Source organism: Gambusia affinis, linkage group LG16, assembly GCF_019740435.1.
Source record: "Gambusia affinis linkage group LG16, SWU_Gaff_1.0, whole genome shotgun sequence".
Taxonomy (NCBI): Eukaryota; Metazoa; Chordata; class Actinopteri; order Cyprinodontiformes; family Poeciliidae; genus Gambusia; species Gambusia affinis.
In genome coordinates, this window is record NC_057883.1 from 5,858,486 (window position 1) to 5,877,507 (window position 19,022).

Genomic DNA, 19,022 nt, shown 5'->3' on the forward strand with positions numbered 1-19,022 from the left:
ACCACCAGGAGGACAAGCTAACAGAGACAGAGCGTCTCTGTTAGTGTGACGTACTGCGACTACTCCACTCTCCGATTTAACCCTGAGTTCTGATGAACGGCTCCCGCTTGGCCTTCACTCTGCACCCAGACAAACCCAGAGGCGCCGCCGGGTCGTCTCATTGACTTTTTATAGATAAACAGAGAAGAGGGGACCTTCGTCACACACTACATTAATATCAGATCATTTATTTCCCACTGAGGTCTGTGGAAGTAACTTTTTTTTCTTCTCTCTAAACACTTTCATGTTTTCCCCCCTCTGGGTATGTGACAGTCTGAATATGAATATTTTATCATGATTATTCAAAGAATTTGGTTCCTAATTGAGACGTCCTTGTCCATGGAAATACTGGAACTGTGCCACGGTGTTAATATAAATGATTCAGAGCTGTTTTACACAAAATTGATTAACTTATTATTCATTATCAAGCAAGAGTTAGAAAATGCAGTTTCCATTCGTCGCCTCAGTCCTTAAACACTTGGAGACTCCAGCTTTTATGTAATTTTTTTTTTTATGTGATTGATTCAGCTGCCTTATTGTGTTAGCAGAGTAAATTGCTATTCAGGCTATGTGCTATACACTAATATTTCATACTCAGCGGCTCTCAGGAGTCCATATACAGCTGTTAAAAAGCCACGTTCTCTTGATGAGACCAAGAATTTTTTTTTTTCGCATATAATGTCGCATCCATCCATTTATTTTCTTATACCCCTTGTGGGGTCGGGAGGGGTGCCGGTGCCGATCTCCAGCGAGACATTTTGGGCAAGAGGCGGGGAACACCCTGGACAGGTCGCCAATCCATCACAGGCATATAGTGTCACATTTATCGAATGAAAAACAACCAAACGTTTCTGAGGGGAAAAAAGTGAAATAATCTTGCTGTAAAAATGTACATAGCCATACACTAATATTTCATAGTGACACCTTTTGACTTAAAACTTTTTATCAGAATGTTTCAGCATGCCACAGCTTGATTAACTAGTATTCTCCCATAGTGCTTTGCAAAAAAAAAAATCTTTCAATATCTAAGACTATTATATCTTTTTTTTTTTGTCCAGAGTTTTCTTCAGGACACTGCAGCAGTTTTTTTTGTTAAACTTCTGTTGCGTTCCAGTGGGAAGTCCAAAAAATCCACTTGAACGACCCCCAAAGGTAGACTTCTCACTCTGAAGATGGAACAAGCTCCATCCATCCATCCATCCATCCATCCATCCATTTTCTGAACACCCTTTGTCCCTAATGGGGTCGGGAGGGTTGCTGGTTCCTATCCCCAGCTAACGTCCCGGGCGAGAGGCGGGGTTCACCCTGGACAGGTCGCCAGTCTGTCGCAGGGCAACACAAAGACATACAGGACACACAACCATTCACACACACACTCACACCTAGGGAGAATTTAGAGAAACCAATTAACCTGACAGTCATGTTTTTGGACTGTGGGAGGAAGCCGGAGAACCCGGAGAGAACCCACTCCATGCACAGGGAGAACATGCAAACTCCATGCAGAAAGACCCCGGACCGGGAATCGAACCCAGGACCTTCTTGCTGCAAGGCAACAGCTCTACCAACTGCTCCACTGTGCAGCCCTTCTCCAGCTATCCCCAGTTACGATTTGTAAGACCAACTTGGCATTTCAATATGGCTGCTCTTTGCATCAACAGTAGTGAGATGTGGTGGAAACAAGTTTATTTTACAAGACAAACATGTAAGAAAGAGTACATCTAGAATCAGTGTTACATGTAATGCCTTCAAGTCTAAACTGAGTGAATTAAGGGGAGTTTAATTAAGGAGAGTGCTGGTTAAACGATGTCCGTAAGAGGTACTGTGAACAATGGCTACTTTGGCGTCGCACTCTTGAAACCCCAACTCCTCAGACTATGTTTGGTGGTCTGTTGTTTCCTTGGACGTGACAACAAACCCTACTCCGACTTTCGACTTCTGAGAGGAGTGAAACGCAGCGTTAATTCTGGACCTGAGATGCTCTATTCCAAAGCTTAAATCATACTTTTATTCTTAAAGCTGCAGTATGTACAACAACCAATGAGAACCAGGATTAAGATCTTATTACTGTCAGTCACCCAGGTGAACACGCTGCTCAATGTGCTAAGGAGGAGGAGCAACTTGCCGTTCCAGGAAAACTGTTTATCCACCATTAGTGTTGGCGATGCTAGAGCATTCCTGGCAGACCCTGCCATTACAGAACCTGTAGTTCTACAGAGAGCAAAGTGGAGGCTGATGAGATGCACATACACAAGTTGATTGACAGCGCTAAGACCCTCCTCCTGGCTCTGATTGGTTTTTTAGCTCTGGGAGAAGGCAAAGGACCTTGACTTTTCACAGATTATCTCATACCATACTGTCAAGACATGTTATAAAATATATATTTCTAGAAAAGTTACTTACTGAATCTGTAAGGCAGATAAAAAACATAATATCTCTCTTCATTTTTAGCTTTTTCACCAAACATCTTGGGGTTGTGGATCAAAACTAAATGGTATTGAAGGCTGCTTGCATTGCAGTCAATTTCACAAAAACCGCTTCACCTGGAGCAAAGGAAGCCACAATCATGATTCTTCCACCACCGTGTTTTTCTGTGAAAAGGATGCTTCTTTGGTCATACTTAGTTTTGTTTTTTGTGTCAAACTTCCCAGCCAGGATAGGGCCTACAGATATTTACTAGGCCTGAATGTAGAACATTTATGTGTTGCGATCCCATTCCTTAGTGTGAACAACATGGAAGACTGAGATATTCTATGACTCGTTATCCACAGTCAGAATATCATTGATGGAACCGTTTCTTGGGGCTGTACTGCAGCAAATCCAACCCCAGTCACACTCAGCAGCATGCTAACCAGGGGTCAAACCAGGAAGTCATCAGCCATTACACTGATGGGCTTTTATAGTTTAAGGAAGGAGTAGAGGGGTTTATTAGGTCATCACTGACAACAATGTTAATGAGAGCCCACATTAACTGGTGTCCCTCGCTGACCTCCAACCAGCGCTAGGACACGCCTGACACCGTGGGCGCCACGGGCTGGCAGGTAGTAGCGCTGATCATCCATTGCTCAGTGATGAGATCAGCCTCCACACACCTCTCAGCAACAGTTAGTGCTGCTTGTCACAGATAGTGTGGGTTTTCAAAATAACCTCACTGTCTCCACCTTCAGCATCGCTCTGCCACCATCTTTCCCCTCTTTACCTCTCCCAGGCTTAAATTCAACAAGCCAATTCAAACCCATTACACCTAAGCTCCCCTCCCGCCCCCGACAGAGCGCAGCATCCATGGCAACTGTTACCTGACGACTACCTCGCGGTGTGTCTGCCTCCACAAACAGGCCTGAGAGCTGCACTGAAATGATGAGCCGCATTTCGATGGAAGCGTTCGTGTCGTTCGCTAAGTGACGGGTCCCGTCCTGCGATCTGGAGGAGAACGTGCTCCTAACGACTGAGATCAGAACACACCGGCGGAATAACACAGGTGTGTTCAAAGCGGCAGCCTGACGAGTCAACACACACACACACACACACACACACACTGCATTCTGTGTGACAACATTGGCCTTCAGTTGACATTGGCTTGACTTGGTCACCATTAATTTAATGGGGTCCTGATACAGCCTTCCTATGTTCGTCATGTTAAGAAAGTCCAAGATGAATGGATCAAGTTCAAGATTATTGCCCAAAGCAAAAAGTCAATACGATTCTTAGCTTATAGTGAAGAAACAGCATTACAAAGTCCAACGGACACACGAGACGGGTCCTGGCTAAAGCTTGGGAAATGTTAAAAGTATGGCTGAAACGACTAGTCGGATTATTTGTGATAAATCAATTATTGAAATAACTGGCAACTAATTTAGTTAGCGGTTAATCCTTAACTGATATATAGAGACTCAAAAAAAAAAAAACACCAAGGTTGTTTAATGAAACATCATACTCAGATAAATAATTAAGGCAAAATTTTCCAAAAAATGTATAAAATTTTCATCTAAAATAAAGAAAACCCTTTGTTTGTAAATCTGTTCTACATGGAACGCCTCCAGTGGCCGTTTTATCAGTTCAGAAAATCACACTAATCCCAGCATGGGGAAAAAAAAGAGCCGTATATTAAGCATAAACTAAAGTTACACTGATTTCTATAAAGTCGAGCAGAAGATGAGGACAAACAGAAAACATTCGGCAAGGTTATAATCACAATCAGCGATAATTAAAGGGACTGTTGATGCAGTTCTTTCCGCAACACAGCCGCATCTCCGCATTAACATTTAATTGCATGTTGGTACAATCAATGATGCTGTGACAGTTTCGCTGTTCTCCAGTAAAACAGGAAAGAAAAGCGTTTGAACGACACCCAGTAAATTGGATCGCGTCAAATGATTTGCTGCTCAGATTTTTAGAGAATGTTTTGCGTGTTAAAGTACAAACCTTAGCGTCTGTGGAAATTTAAATCATTTGAACCTATTAGTGCCAATATTTTTTCATCCATTTTAAATCTATATGGTAGTAACTATTTTTGCTTAAATTGGGATTTAAAAAAAAAATAAGGCATGTCAGATTCATGCAGGTACCACATTTGTGTCGCACACAATATTATTTGTATTTCGACCTGAATTTTGGTACAATATGACCAATTTAACAATTGATCACTAACAAATTTAGCCATTAATTAGAGAATGGTGTGACAGACGGTTCAAAGTAGATACTTACATACACTTTTAAAAGATAAACACTTTTCTCTTAGCATGACATTGACACCCACTGACGTTTTTCTGTTTGCGATCAGTTAGGATTACCCAGCATGTTTCTGTTTGCTAAGCAGCACAATGATGAGACAAGGGAAATTTTAGGAATTTATGTTTTTGTTACTTTTGAAATATTCTATTTTAGATTTATCAGACCACTGGACATGAAGAGTAAGGGATTAATCACTGAGTCAATTTACAAACTGAGGAATCTGAGGATTGGCTTCTTTCAGTCTGCATCTTTACAAAATCTTTTGGTTTTGTTTGGAGCATAGAAACATACATTTGTTTTGAACAGACAAAATGGGCATCCTAAACTTTTGTTGTATAATCTGCTGAGTTAGAAGAAAAAATAATATGAAGTTATAAATAATTTTTATCAACATGATTTTATGTAACATTCATCAAACGGATACAATTTGTTAATCCCATCTGATCTAAAACAAAAAAAAAGCATTCAGTTTAAATTTAATATCAACTGAAGATTGTAAAAACACCAAAAAAAAAAAACAATCCTTCAGAAGCATTTATAAAAATTAATTTGTGATAGGAAAAAAAATCAATGCTTGTGAAGCAGTAGCCATAGTGAGCTGCTGTGTTGACAACGCTGAGCGCTTTCTGCTCAAGCTAACCAATTTAACTGTGTCCCGCTGTTGTGTAGAAAACCACTTTGCTTTGCCCAGATCACTGCTGTTCCTGGCTGATTGAAAAATCAAATGGTGTTCGTATTTGGGTTTTAAAATCAACATGAGTTTAGTTGGCTGTGCCGTTAGCAGACGTACCGGCTGCTCATTTCCGGCAGAGCGTCCGACTAATGTGCCTTTCCTTTATTAACAACAAGCTGGGACACATGCAGACACTAAATCCACGAGGCATGAACACAGTAAAGATAACCCCCTTTATCTTCCAGTGCGCTGCCAGCCAGAGTTCATGTGTTTCACTGAGTCCGGGGCTCATTGTCAGATAGAGTCAGATGTTCACCTCCCAGTCTGCTCCACCAGCCATGGCACAAATGTCACTAATCAGACGACCTTTGCTTGCCTCAGAGCCGCACTGAAATCACACCGGCATGGATGAGAAGATTTAATTCAGCCCTGCCAGCCTGATTTCATTGAAACCTCCACCTCTGTCCTGGGTCACAACGAGAAGGTCAAATGGCAGCTAAGACGTGAAAAAATTTAAACGTTAATGCACTCTCCATGTAGTGAGGCGCGCTACTTTCAAAGAAAGCTGTAAACTCGTTTGTGGTTAGAGGAAAGCGTACAAAATACATTTTGTCTGTTTTTGGCAAAACTAATGATAAACACGTCGACATGTACGGTGCGTTGCAAAGTACTCATCCCCGTTGAGCGGTTTCACATTTTGTCATGGTACCACCAGAGGCTTCGATGCATGTTGTCGGGTTGGTACTTGATAACTGTGAAGTGATATTTTGTAGTTTTCAAAATATCAAAAGAATGTGATGCGCATTTATAGTCAACTCTGCTGAGTCAATGCTTTGCAGAACCAGCTGCAAGTCCTCTACAGTCTCTACCTGACTTTTTTGTTTTGCCCATTCTTTTTTGTAAAGTAGCTACAACTCTTGTCAGATTGGCTCAGTATTGTGTATAATCAACTATTTTGAGCTGTACATCAGGTTAAAATGTTAAAAGCATAGCTGGAGTGTTGCTTTGATTCTTTCGTGCATGTTTGAGAAATCCTTTAATCTCCTCTGGGAACCATTCAGCTGTGCAAAACGCCTGGGGCTGGGGGCGACCTAGTGACACCTTCGAAAACAAAGCTCCTCCTCAGAGCTGCAGTCTTCAAGTTTCCGAGCTTCCGCCTCACAGAGCAGCCCCCCCCCACGACTTCCCCACTTAGCCCCTTCAGACTAGTGGCAGCAGCAATTGGCAAACACCTGATGGAACTGCACATCCGCTGAGCTCATTATTCAATCAATCAATCAATCAAGTTTATTTATAGCGCCTTTCAGCAACAAGGTAGTTCAAAGTGCTTTAACTCTTAAAAACACAAAAATAAAACTAATAGAAAACAGTGTACAGTCAACAATTGAGAAACCAGTAACAAACGTTACATTTTCATGAGTGCGTCATTAAAATCATCATATATGTTGGTCGATGTTCCATTTATTATGGTTCAAAAGTAACTCTAAACAAGTGGATTTTTAGTCTAAATTTAAAGGAACTCAGTGTTTCTGTTGTGTTCCCTGATTTTGCTATTTTGTAAATGTTTGTATGAATTATAATTTTGATCTGATGTCATTTTTAAATATTAAATGATTGATGTTTGGTCCTTTTTACCAAATACTTTTTTACTCTCACTGGAGTAATTTATTGGATGGCTACTTTTTTACTTTTAAGTAAAAATATGTTGAAATAGTTCTACTTGAGTACAATTTTGGGCTACTCTATCCACTTCTGCATTAATGTCAACCAGTCTTCCTGTCTACGCCTTGCAGGTCCCCTGTACTGGTCCTAAAAGGTTTTCTTATTCATTGCATGATGATGCTATTCCCATTGAAATTACATTAGTACCGCACCGATTTAATTTCCCTCCTTGCACGCTACGGCAATCCCACTCATATTTCAATATGAACAAAAGTCATCTGCATTCATAGTGGGTTTTGTGCAATTTGAAAACAAGTTGAGAGCTCTGAGACTTTGAAAACAGAGAGATTTTTTCTCTCTCCTTCAAATCAGATTTCTGATGAGGCCAAAACACCCACCAGATCTGATGCAACTTTACAGGCCAGCATGCAACACAGAACGCAAGCAATTAAGATAAAAGAACCACTAGAGCAACGCCACGAGGTTGAGCCCACGATTCAAATGTCAAGGTAAAGACGTGCAACACAAGACGCACTGCTCTGATTTTGTTAGCTGTCTTGAAAATAGTTTTGTTGTTTACAGCTTATTTTGAGCTCCACAAAAGGAGCTCAAATTAAGACATGATTCACTGATTCCACAATGCTCATGTGGATGTAGATGTAGTGGGATGTGCTACACGTTTAGGGACTGTATGTGTTGGTTTGATGTGGAAATGTCTTCTGGAAGAGACTAAAGACAGATATGTCATGCAAGGTTTCCCTCCAGATAACTTGCTGAGCCCGGTGGTTGGGGCACTTGGCAGTCATTCATCCAGCAGCACGTTGTGTTTTTGAGTTAAGAAAATGTTCAAAGTTGATAGGAAATTTGAAAATATCACTCAATAAATATGTGCTATTGGAAGATTAATATCTGAACACCAACTATACAGTCTTACAAAAATGCAAACATAAAAAAACCCCTTAAATAAGCAATGCTAAGCCTGGTGGACCGCCTGGGGGAAACCCTCTCATGTATGGACAGGTGTTGTCTAGTGGAAACGCTGTGCTCAGCTGGTGCCTCAGTGCAAGTTACCACTGTAGCAGTGCAGTGTCTTCACAGTCCACTGAATCAATATTATATGTGATCCAAAGTCTGACCATTTGGATCCCAACGCCACGATGCCAGAAGTAATGTCAATGTTTCTAAACGGCATTGGCAGCAGTAGTAAGTTTGGTCCTTCTTCCGCCATACACCAGTGGCAGCTCAGAACCTAGTGGTATTATTAAACCTGATGTGACACCATTTGTCATTCTTCCCTGCCTTCTGTTGGGTGCACCCTTCCAAAAGTAGCTGTCTGTGGTCTGGTGTTACTGACATCGGTGGAATAGAATGGCTAAAATGTAGTCCAGCTATGACATGGGGTGCTGTGATACAAATGTCTGGTTCCTTCATGATGTGTAGATGTCCGCGTCTACATATTTGTCCCCATTTCTTGGCAGTGTTACATGTCTGCACCGCAAATGTTAGGCAATCCATCCATCTGTCCAAATGCAGCCCCTATTAAACTCTGTCAGGGGCTGGTGATTCTGTGTCCAGTGTGTCTATGAGGCGTCCTGTGACCTTCATTAACCGTTCAGACTGACCAATGAAGGCTGCAAAAACTGCCTAATAAGATCAATCCAACCACAATGCCATCACATTGGTGTTGGTCCTTCTAGGCTTCCCAGATTCTTGGCAATTCGACTCTGTGCTCAAACTAAAATATTCCTTCTTCCTAAGAGTGTTTATTTATTTTAAAGGCTATTCATTGTATTAAGTAGAATTTGGCGCATATTCACTCATTGTGTCGGAACAAGCAGAAAGGTTTTAATCTGAACTAACTCTGTTTCTAATAGGACACATGACGAGGTCAAACCATGTCCAGTTTGTATCTCTGTTTTTATAATCAGAGTGGTGCATTTGACATTGACTATATTTCAAATGACAAACATTCTTCAGTCCTAGAGCAGCATTGTGTTTTAACTGTACTTCATTCAGTTATTTACGTGACTTTCCTAACACATTTAAGGTCTTTCGAAGTTGTCTTGGATCGTCTTCATTTTGGGCCACAACAAGGTCATGAAGAAACTGTTGTTTTTCTTCCGTTTGATTTCATCAAACATTTAAGTGATCACCAATCACGATCACTCAAGGATTTTTCTCTGATCTCATTTCCTCCTCAGAGACGATGGCCCTTCTCTGTCCTTCCGGTTTTTAATAACGTCTGGACAGTTCTCAACCCAATTTTGGCAGTTTCTGCAATCTCCTTGAATGTTTTCTCGGTTTGATACCAATAATTTGACCTTTCTTAAACAGAATAGCATATTTCCCAAGAGGATGTGTCTTTCCACATGGTTGTTTAGAAAATGAGAAGTTAATCATTGCATCAGGTAGGGTTAAATCCCTTGTTGCTAGATGGAAGACGGATATCTATGCAGTAACTATCCATACCTAGTCGCTCAGTTAAATTCAGGTGGTGACTTTTTGGGGGGGGCCAGTCATTTCTAGGTAATTATCAAATACTTCGCAATCTCATTCTCCTGCACTTTGCACGCGAATTTATTAAAATTAAGCTGGCTTTAAATACTTCACCCCAACGCCAAAATCCACCTTTGATCATTTTTGGCTTTTGCATAAGGGGAAGTGAGTTGACTAAAGGAGCTGAGGTGTAGGTTCAGGTCCCTGAATCACTTTCCAACAAGTGGGAAGACGATAGCCCCAGCTGCAGTGAGCGACAGCTGGTTCCCATCGCTCACCCAGCAAGGTCTCCCTTCTGCTGTCACTTACAAAACCAAGGGCACAGCCTGGAAACTGATGGCAAAAGCACCAGGAGACAGGAAATACGGTAGGTATCAGCAGATTAGAGTCGTCTTTGTGTCAGTTCCTAGGGTAATAATGCATGGGATGGTAGGAGCATCTGTGTAATGATGCTTATAATGATTTGCTTGTTAAAGTACATATCAGACCTATAATGACCAGGATTGAATTGATGCCCGCTTGAAATGTATCATTTGATAAGCAAAAGACTTTTACTGCAAAGAAATCTCACTTGCTGTGTTCGTTAAGACTTTAGCTGCCTGATCTTGTAAAGTATAAAATGTGTCATTTGTAAAAACATAAGATTTGGAAGCGTTAAGGTGCTCCACTTTGAACTATTTGCACATCCAAAGTCTCCTGGGGCATCTGTAATGGCTAATAGGGCTGGTGATAAGGACACTGAGTCTTTATCTCAGCTCAATTAGGCAGATAATTGATTTAATACTGGTCATTCCAGGAAAGGACTGAGACTCCCAACATGCAATGTTTCAAAATAGAGTGGGCTTTTTGTGGCTAACATCACCAGCGTGGATAATTACAATCTGGACTGAAACCAGCTAAACTGATTAAAAGAAATGGGCAGGACATGATTCTGTTAATAAATTACAGCTTATCTTTTTTTTGTACCATTTCGAATTGATTGTTTGAACATCAAACATAAACCTTACTGCTTTGTACTTTGTATCATTATGACAGCGTATTAGGGCCATTGTACATAGAAAAAAGGAGTACATTATTGGCAAAAGAAATTAGAAATTTTGAGATTAAGCTCAGAAATAAAAAAAAGACATTTCTGTGCTCCAAATGTAAAAAAAAAATAAAATAAAAAAATTGCTAGAAAACTTTTAGATTTTAGATTAATTTCAGAAATTTTCCAGAAAAAAATAACTTGAAAATTTTCGGCAAGAAAAGTTAAAAAGTTTAGGTTTGTGGCCCAGATTTACTTTTTTTTTCCATCTACAACGGTAGATAGATCTCTGTCCTGTTCAACCCAAGTTTCCTTGAGCTCAAGTTCACACATTGATGGCTGCACACACCTCTTAAGGATTTTTTTTCTTGCCCAATGGCCACTGGAAACATCCAGCAGCCTCTTGTTATCCTGCACTGACAACGTATTCTTTAAATGCCGTTAGTTTTACGCTCAATCTAACATAAAACAGCACTTTCCAAAAGATCGACTTCTGCCTCGTCAGTTTAGAGAATATTTCCTTGGACAAGATTGAGATGCTTTTTGGCACAAGTCAGACGGACCTCGTCTTCTTTCCCGTCAGCTGTGGTTTTCGCTTTTCAACTCTCCTGTGGATGGCATTTTCTTTCTTCCAGTCTCTCTGTTGTTGTACACTGACCTTAGCTGAGGCAAGTTTGGCCTGCAGTGATCAGCATGTTGATCTGGGTTCTTTTGTTATTGATATGACCGGCTCCGTTTCTCTCTGAGGCTTGATGTTTTGCTTTTTCATCCCTCTCCGTGGTGTCAGAGAGGTTTGGCTTAAATCAGATTTTGCAGTTCTGGGATCAGCCAATGCCTGGTTGTGGCTAGTAAAACTAAATTCCACTAGAAGTCATACTTCCCACCCAATTGCCATGAAATAACCAATGAAGATCATGTTTGACAAATGCAACTGATATTGTTTGTACAATATAAACGGACCCCATGCCCTTGCCATTGAGTAGTTTCAATCAATATAATAATGTAACAGGGTCATTTCCAAATCAATCCCCCCTATTGTAGATTATCTAAAGGCCGGCAATCTTAAAATCCATCTGTGCTTGTTTCCTTGCTTTGTCCGCTGCATTCCTGCACAATATGACTCACTGCTCATTTGGAGGTAATGAATGCATGTGTGAAAGAGGACTGTGAGAAAGGAGCCAGTCAGGCTCGAACAACAGCATGTGAAGTGCCCTCAGAAGCCGCAAGAGCTCCTTCTGAGAGAGGCAGCCGACGGGTGGCACATTTCCCAACGGCAGGCGTGATTTGAATGGAAAGTGGCAGTGGGAGATGGATTACCACAAGGAGCGGGCTGGGAAGGGGACTTTAATCCTACAGCCATGCATACACAAACACGCCGATGCGTGTACGTGATCACCATCCAGTATCCCCGAACATACTCGCCAATGCAAGGCAAGCATTTCACCGCAGTTCAGTTTTTGGCCGTGTGCACATGATGGGAAGAAACAGACCGGAACCAACAAGACAAGGCAATTGAATACTTTGGAGGGTAAAGTTTTGATTTCAGTGTGAAGCACTTCTAGGTAGCCTCCCTACTCCCTACTTGTGATTCTGCTCTTCATGGAAAAATACTGAAAACTAGTATTGGACACCTAGCAAAGAAATTCTTGCCCCCTTAGTTGTTTTTACCCTTCGTCTTGCTTTTACAAATCACGATAAACAAAATATGGTTCTTTTGTCTGACAAAAAAACCCTTTAATGTCAAAGTGAAAATTGATTTCTACAAAATAATGACAAGTGCAAATATGTACGATGAAGGAAGTTACTGATGTGATGTGAAAGAGGTTTAGCAAATTATGCTTGTAGTCTCTCGCACGTCCAATCACTGCTTAATCAGCATTTTTGGTTACCAATACAGCATGAAGATAAAAGAACACTCCAAGCAAATCATAGAAAAGGTTAAAAAGGATAAGTCAGGGGATGGGTACAAAAAGAAATCCTAAAATTTGATCCCCCTTCTTAATAAATCTACATATTTTATTGATTTAAAAAAAAATTATTTTACATTTCCAGGTAGACATTGGGAAACTTTATTGCACAGATTTACTAGAAGTGCCAATATGTGTCTAGTATGTATTTCACTGCAGCATGAGGATGGGGAAACAATTCGAACAAATGCAGCAAAGAGCCTCTAGGACGGCTTTTAGCCAACGGATGTGTCGGAAGTCATAACTGAATATGGTGTCTGAGCGGAGAACACTTCAGCTGGATACTTGCTGACACATGGTCACAAACTGCGCCTCTCTGCTTCAGGGATCAGCTCTTTACACTTTATTGTCCGAGTGCAAACTGACTGGTCAGTTGTCTTTGTGTTAAAACCAAGTTGCATTTCTATAACGGGTTATAGGCTCAATTGGAGACAAGGAAAGTAGCAGGTCACGGAAAACCTTCGCTGGTGTTTGTCGCTCCTTGTGTTGAATCGTAACGCACCTCTGTAAACTAGGAAACCCCCCTGCGGTAGAGAGGCTTTACTGCCAAAATAGGTAGTTCGACTATCTGCTTTATGTAATAGTAGCGCATAAAAATGTTAAGAATAACATGCATTAACATTGGCAACTACCTGTTCAAATCTTCACGCGTCTTTCCATAAAGTTCTGCGCTGTTGTCAAACAGTAAAGCGGCTCATTTTGCATCAGCAGCGGAAGCGGCTGCTATCACCACCTCGCTGGAAGTGCTAAAGGTATTGACCACTTCAACAGAAGTTAGAGAAGGGCATCGCTAGAGCTGGCAGTAAACATCTCCAGACTGACAGGTCAGGGTGACTGCTGCCCTGATTGCTTTCATCACTCACACATTGTCCAAAGTCAGACCTGCCAGCCTGGGACTCAGTCACATCTACCAGAATCTGATCCGAGAATCCCATCCCATGAACAAATCAGGAAAAGTTTCGAGGAGTGATGTAACTGACAGCAATAAATCCCAGACAGATCACAGAGCTACAGTACGATGTGATAACTCCTTTCCCCTCTTTTCAGTTGGATCTTCTTTCCAAAGAAATAATCAGTATGTGAACAACAGTCAGTGCGGTTGTAATGACAGAGTTGCCTTCTGATGTAAGAAAACCGGAGCGAGGCTGTTTGCTATGATGGAAACAAAGACTCTAATATAACATTCATCATTTCTGCCTCTCCACTTTGGCTTTAATAAAGAGAAAAACAAACCCAATCAGCTGCAGATCACTGGTTTTGAACAACAATATGATTGTTGCGTTATATTGAAAAACTATAAAACCATCCTATCATTCATTAATGCAATAAAGGAGTAATTGCAAGAGAACAATGTGTGTGCGAGCCTAATAAAACGTCTTCTGTTTCTTCTAATGTGGCATCAAAGTGATTTCATCAGCAAAGACACGTTCATAAAATATGATGCTGCACAAAAAGAGCTTTTTCATTACCCCTCCTCATTGTATGTAGTTTAAACATTCATTACCTAAATCAAACATTCATTACCTTCTGCATTTACAAAGTAAGTAGACGTATCTCCTATAATTCTCTGCAAACATTGGGCTTTCATTAGATGCACAGCAGTGCTGCTCTGCTTCTGCAGTCAGAATGAGTAACATTTTAATAATTTAGTAAAACAAACCTGGGTGTAAACTACAGCTGGGACGGGAAGGTCTGCCTCTGAATGAGAGGGACGTCCACCAAGGATATTTTATTGAGCATGAATAATATTTGTGCAAATTAAAAACAGAAAACAATCTACGATAGGCGTTACGAAACTTTGTAAAATATGGATTCCCTCGTCCCGATTGGTGGAATCCATGTAACAGGGTCTAATGCTGCATGTGATTAATCTTCATGGTGGTTTATATATGTATATATATATATATATATATATATATATATATATATATATATATATATATATATATATATATATATATATATATATATATATATATATATATATATATATATATATATAGTCCTGTATATTCATTTCACAACAAAAAATATAGAAATAAACAGAAGCATTGAAAATGAAAGCATGTGTCAAATTGTGCTGAGTTTGGACTAAAATAAGAATTTGAAAAAAAAATCATATATATGTATATATATATTTTTTAATCAGTCTAGCTGCGTTTCCATTGACCACAATTGCGCAATTTGACATTTTGAAAATTAATTTGCTTAATCAATCAATCAAGTTAATTTCTAAACCATATTTGAGCAACAAGGCAGTTCAAGGTTCTTCATATCATCATGGAAGCACAACAATATCGATAAAACGTGTTTTTGGACGCATCAAAATTGATTTATTTTTATAGTATATTGCTTTTGCATCACTCGAGTCACGTGATCAACAACCAGATGTTGCCAGTGGCACAAACCACGAAGAAGAAGATGACTGGAAGTAGTTGGAGGATCATGGCAAGGCAGTGGCATGTTTCTAATAATTTACCACGTGAACAAACTTGTTTATGTGTTATTTTAATTACATTTGTTACTTAATGGAAACGGCACAATTGTGACATTGTGCTTTTGTGACATATTTTGACACAGTTTTGCTCGCATTTGTAATGGAAACACAGCTGGTGACTTAAAAGGCCAACTCAGGAGAAAGATAATCAAAACAAAGAATTTTGGCGAAACAAAATTTACACAAACTTACTTCATGGTCTTCATGCACAGAGGTTTAGGAAGAGTGAAAAAGTGTTTCCTGGCCAGAAACTGCTCAGGAAATGTGCACAACAGGAGCATCAGTGGTGTAGAGAAGAGAAACCACTGACCCTGTTTCACTTTGGGTGCATGTTACAGACGCCTACCTGCGTACCCAACATGCTTCACCTCGTTGAAGATGTAGCAGTGAACGGTGAAAATCCAGTGTGCAGTTAGAAAAACCCCTCAAAAAATAAATTCAAACTCAGCTGGCTGGCGAAACAAACTACTTCACTGCAACTGCCGTTGCGAACGCGATTGATCCTCCAGCAGCACCACCAGGAAAAAGCTGGATAAGATCATGTTTTAGGCTCCTAAAGATGTTGACAAATTATCTTTTTTTCAGTCAGGATTTTGAAACATTGATTACTACATAGAGAATCGACGCGTCAGTTTCTATGGCTGCAGATATAAGTGATTTTCAATGTACCTAAAACTGGAGCATGTGAAAATTGAGCACACTGCAAAGAATTTTCTCAATTAGTGAGTAAATGGAAGTGAATGAAAGGCTCCCGTAGCTCATAGTGACTCAAAACTCTTCATGCATCGATTAGCTATAAACGGGTCTCGCAGGGCATTCTGAAAAGAAAGAGATGGGGGAAAAAAACAGCACACAAAGGTTCAGTTTCTTTCCCCTCAAAGCGTCTGACCCCTGAGACTGGACCTAACCACTGGCATGTATCCTGCACAGCTTCACCTGTCGCTACCTATATTTTCCTTGCACTCTGTCTGAACAGATCGCTTAGCTTACTCCTCCTCTACACCTTTACTGTCTCCAACAATTCAGCCCAAGAACGCTGCGGGCAACTGTACAATTCAGAGCAGAAACACAGATATTTCCAGGACCATAAATGGGAGCGGACTGGTTTATACTTTCTGTATCTGCTTGATCGTTACTTCTTAAAGCACACATTGAGATCAACGACGAAAGGAAATCCTGACACGTTTGAAACTATTTTTAGTTTAAGTGCTGTTTAGCAGCAATCTCTTCTTTTGCTGTTGTTTTTTTTTTTTGCTCGTTGAATCACCAATACCCAGGTACAAACATGTTGCAGTGATAGCCACACGCTTCAGTCGGAAGTTGTAGCGGAGCGAATAAGAGAGTTAACTATTTTCTATATCAGTAAACACATTTTTAAACCAATTTTTGTAATTTTTAAACAAATTACACAAAGACGAAGTTTATAGAAAGAAAGCTGGGCTAACTCTGGGGTATGTCTTCCATTCATTAAGGCTCCCACTTTTGAACAGACACGGATAATTCAGTGGACAACAGGAAGGCTAAATGTATTGCAGCAAAATTTCCTTGTTTTGTTCCTTTAAAAAAAAAAATCTTAAGCGTTGGGGAAAGGATTTATGTTACCTGAGAAATACACAGACTGGTGTTTACAGTTTCTGATGCTAATGCTAACTACTCTGTCTTTAATACAGCCTATGACATCTCCTCTACACAGTGTTTCGAACGCTGGCAATTATTTAATTTCTTTTTCTTTTTTTATTCATTATTCTTTGAAATAAATAGGAGCTTTCTAAACCCAGCTTCACACTATATAAAACCGGATACTGGATTTGGCCATGAAGTTCTGATCGGTGCGTCCCATCCGCTGTATTAATCAACTGCATGTTCCCTAAGTACTACCTTTGTCAAGAAAAGTAGAAAACTATTTATTTTATGGCCAGTGTTATATTTTGCAAATAAAATTAAATTTTTCTTAATTTCGAATAAATAAAATGACACAAGGGCTGCACAGTGGCGCAGTTGGTAGAGCTGTTGCCTTGCAGCAAGAAGGTCCTGGGTTCGATTCCCGGCCCGGGGTCTTTCTGCATAGAGTTTGCATGTTCTCCCTGTGCATGGTGGGTTCTCTCCGGGTTCTCCGGCTTCCTCCCACAGTCCAAAAACATGACTGTCAGGTTAATTGGTTTCTCTAAATTCTCCCTATAGGTGTGAGTGTGTGTGCGAGTGTGTTGTTTGTCTTGTATGTCTTTGTGTTGCCCTGTGACAGACTGGCGACCTGTCCAGGGTGAACCTCACCTCTCGCCCGGGGCGCAGCTGGAGATAGGCACCAGCAACCCTCCCGACCCCATTAGGGAAGAAGGGTGTAAGAAAATGGATGGATGGATGGATAAAATGATACAGAGAAAAAAAAATTTATGTATAAAAAACCCCCCAAAAAGTAGCAAAATCACAGTTGACCATAAAAACCCCCAAATCTTTCACATCCAGTCAGAAAAGCAGCGGGAACACGACCATGTTTATTAAATCCTACCCCCGTTGTCTCGTCCATGCATGTCCACATATACTGTTGTGATACTAAAGTGTTTTTTATTATTATTTGAAACGCAAGGAAGAAAAGGTGTGCAAAAAATACTTTTATTGCACGTCTCTCCTTAGCAGGATGCTATACAATATGAGTATGTTAAGCTAATACTTCATAGCCTGATGAAACCATTAGTTGGAGTCTGGTGAATCGTTAATGTCGCTACAAAAAAAAAAAATGAATGAATGAATAATCCTTCCTCAGCAGAAGCAGTTTACAGCATTCATCATGGACGCTCTGGCTCTAAAGTTATAAATAATTCCTGCATCCATCCATCCATTTTCTTTACACCCTTGTCCCTAATGGGGTCGGGAGGGTCGCTGGTGCCTATCTCCAGCTGCGTCCCGGGCGAGAGGCAGGATTCACCCTGGACAGGTCGCCAGTCTGTCGCAGGGCTAACTCCTGCATGTTTCTATATAACAGCGTCTGCCTGCGCCTTTGACTACATGGAGGTGACGTCTAGACTATCTGTTTGCTTTCTCGTGCAGGTGCTGATGGCGTCTGGGGGGAGAGATGCGATTTTTTATTTTATTTTTTACCGTGGCAGGATTGTGAACGAAACAGAGTTGTGAACAAAACGTCGCGTTAGAAACACAGGATGGTGGCAGAGAAACAGAGAAGAGGGGCTGAAATGAGGCAAACGGAGGCCACAGCAGTAAAAGTGGGCGAGTAAGACAGAGAAAGAGAGAAAGAAGTTGAGTACTCCACCTTTCTGCAGACTCATGTCTACCATGCGAGGCTCAGCCAGCTCCAGGAAGAAGTTCTTGTTTTTCTCATACTCCTCATCGTCAATAATTTTCACGTGAACAAACTTGCTGCGAGAGGGGAGGGGGTGGGGGGAACGACAAAGGACAGGGTTTTGCGAAAAGTAAGTGGACAGAACAAAAAACAAACAAACAAAAAAAATCAACAACAAAAGACAGAGAAGGGGAGGAGGGAGAGAGAAGAATAGAAAGGTTAATTTGCGATGGAGGGACACGAGAAGTGCGCTGTAAGTTGGATTAATAATCAGCATGGAAGAAAGGTTAGACGGTGAACGGTCGGCTCGCTCCGCAGCAGGCCTGTCAGTCAAGCCGTCAGACATGACATGCAGGGCTGCTAACCTGCGAGCTCATTGGCCGGCGCTGGTGTCATGACAACCACATTCATCACTGCATCCAGCACAAGAAGGACGTGAGTAAAAAACCCCGTCCACAGCAGAGTGGACGGAAAAACAAAATGAACTGAAAACACGAGCTTCTAGTCAGTCTGGCTGTGAACGGTGTGCATTTGATTTTTTATTTATTTTTATTTATTTTTTTTGTGACAAAAAGTAAATGCCACAGTGCCTTACAAAAATATCGTTTTCACACATCACAGAAAGTATTTTGCTGGGA

At 40.7% G+C, this 19,022-nt stretch overlaps 1 protein-coding gene across 3 annotated transcripts in view; it reads right to left on the reverse strand.

Annotated features, from left to right (window-relative positions):
- slc8a3 (solute carrier family 8 member 3) overlaps positions 1 to 19,022 on the reverse strand; it is a 124,142-nt gene that overhangs the window by 33,806 nt on the left and 71,314 nt on the right. For 2 of the 3 annotated variants that reach the window (XM_044142273.1, XM_044142272.1), the window contains exon 3: positions 18,355 to 18,461. The exons of the other annotated variant lie outside the window; for it this stretch is intronic. In XM_044142273.1, coding sequence (XP_043998208.1) covers positions 18,355 to 18,461 — 107 coding nt within the window. The remainder of the gene's footprint in view (positions 1 to 18,354; positions 18,462 to 19,022) is intronic. 3 annotated transcript variants of the gene reach the window in all.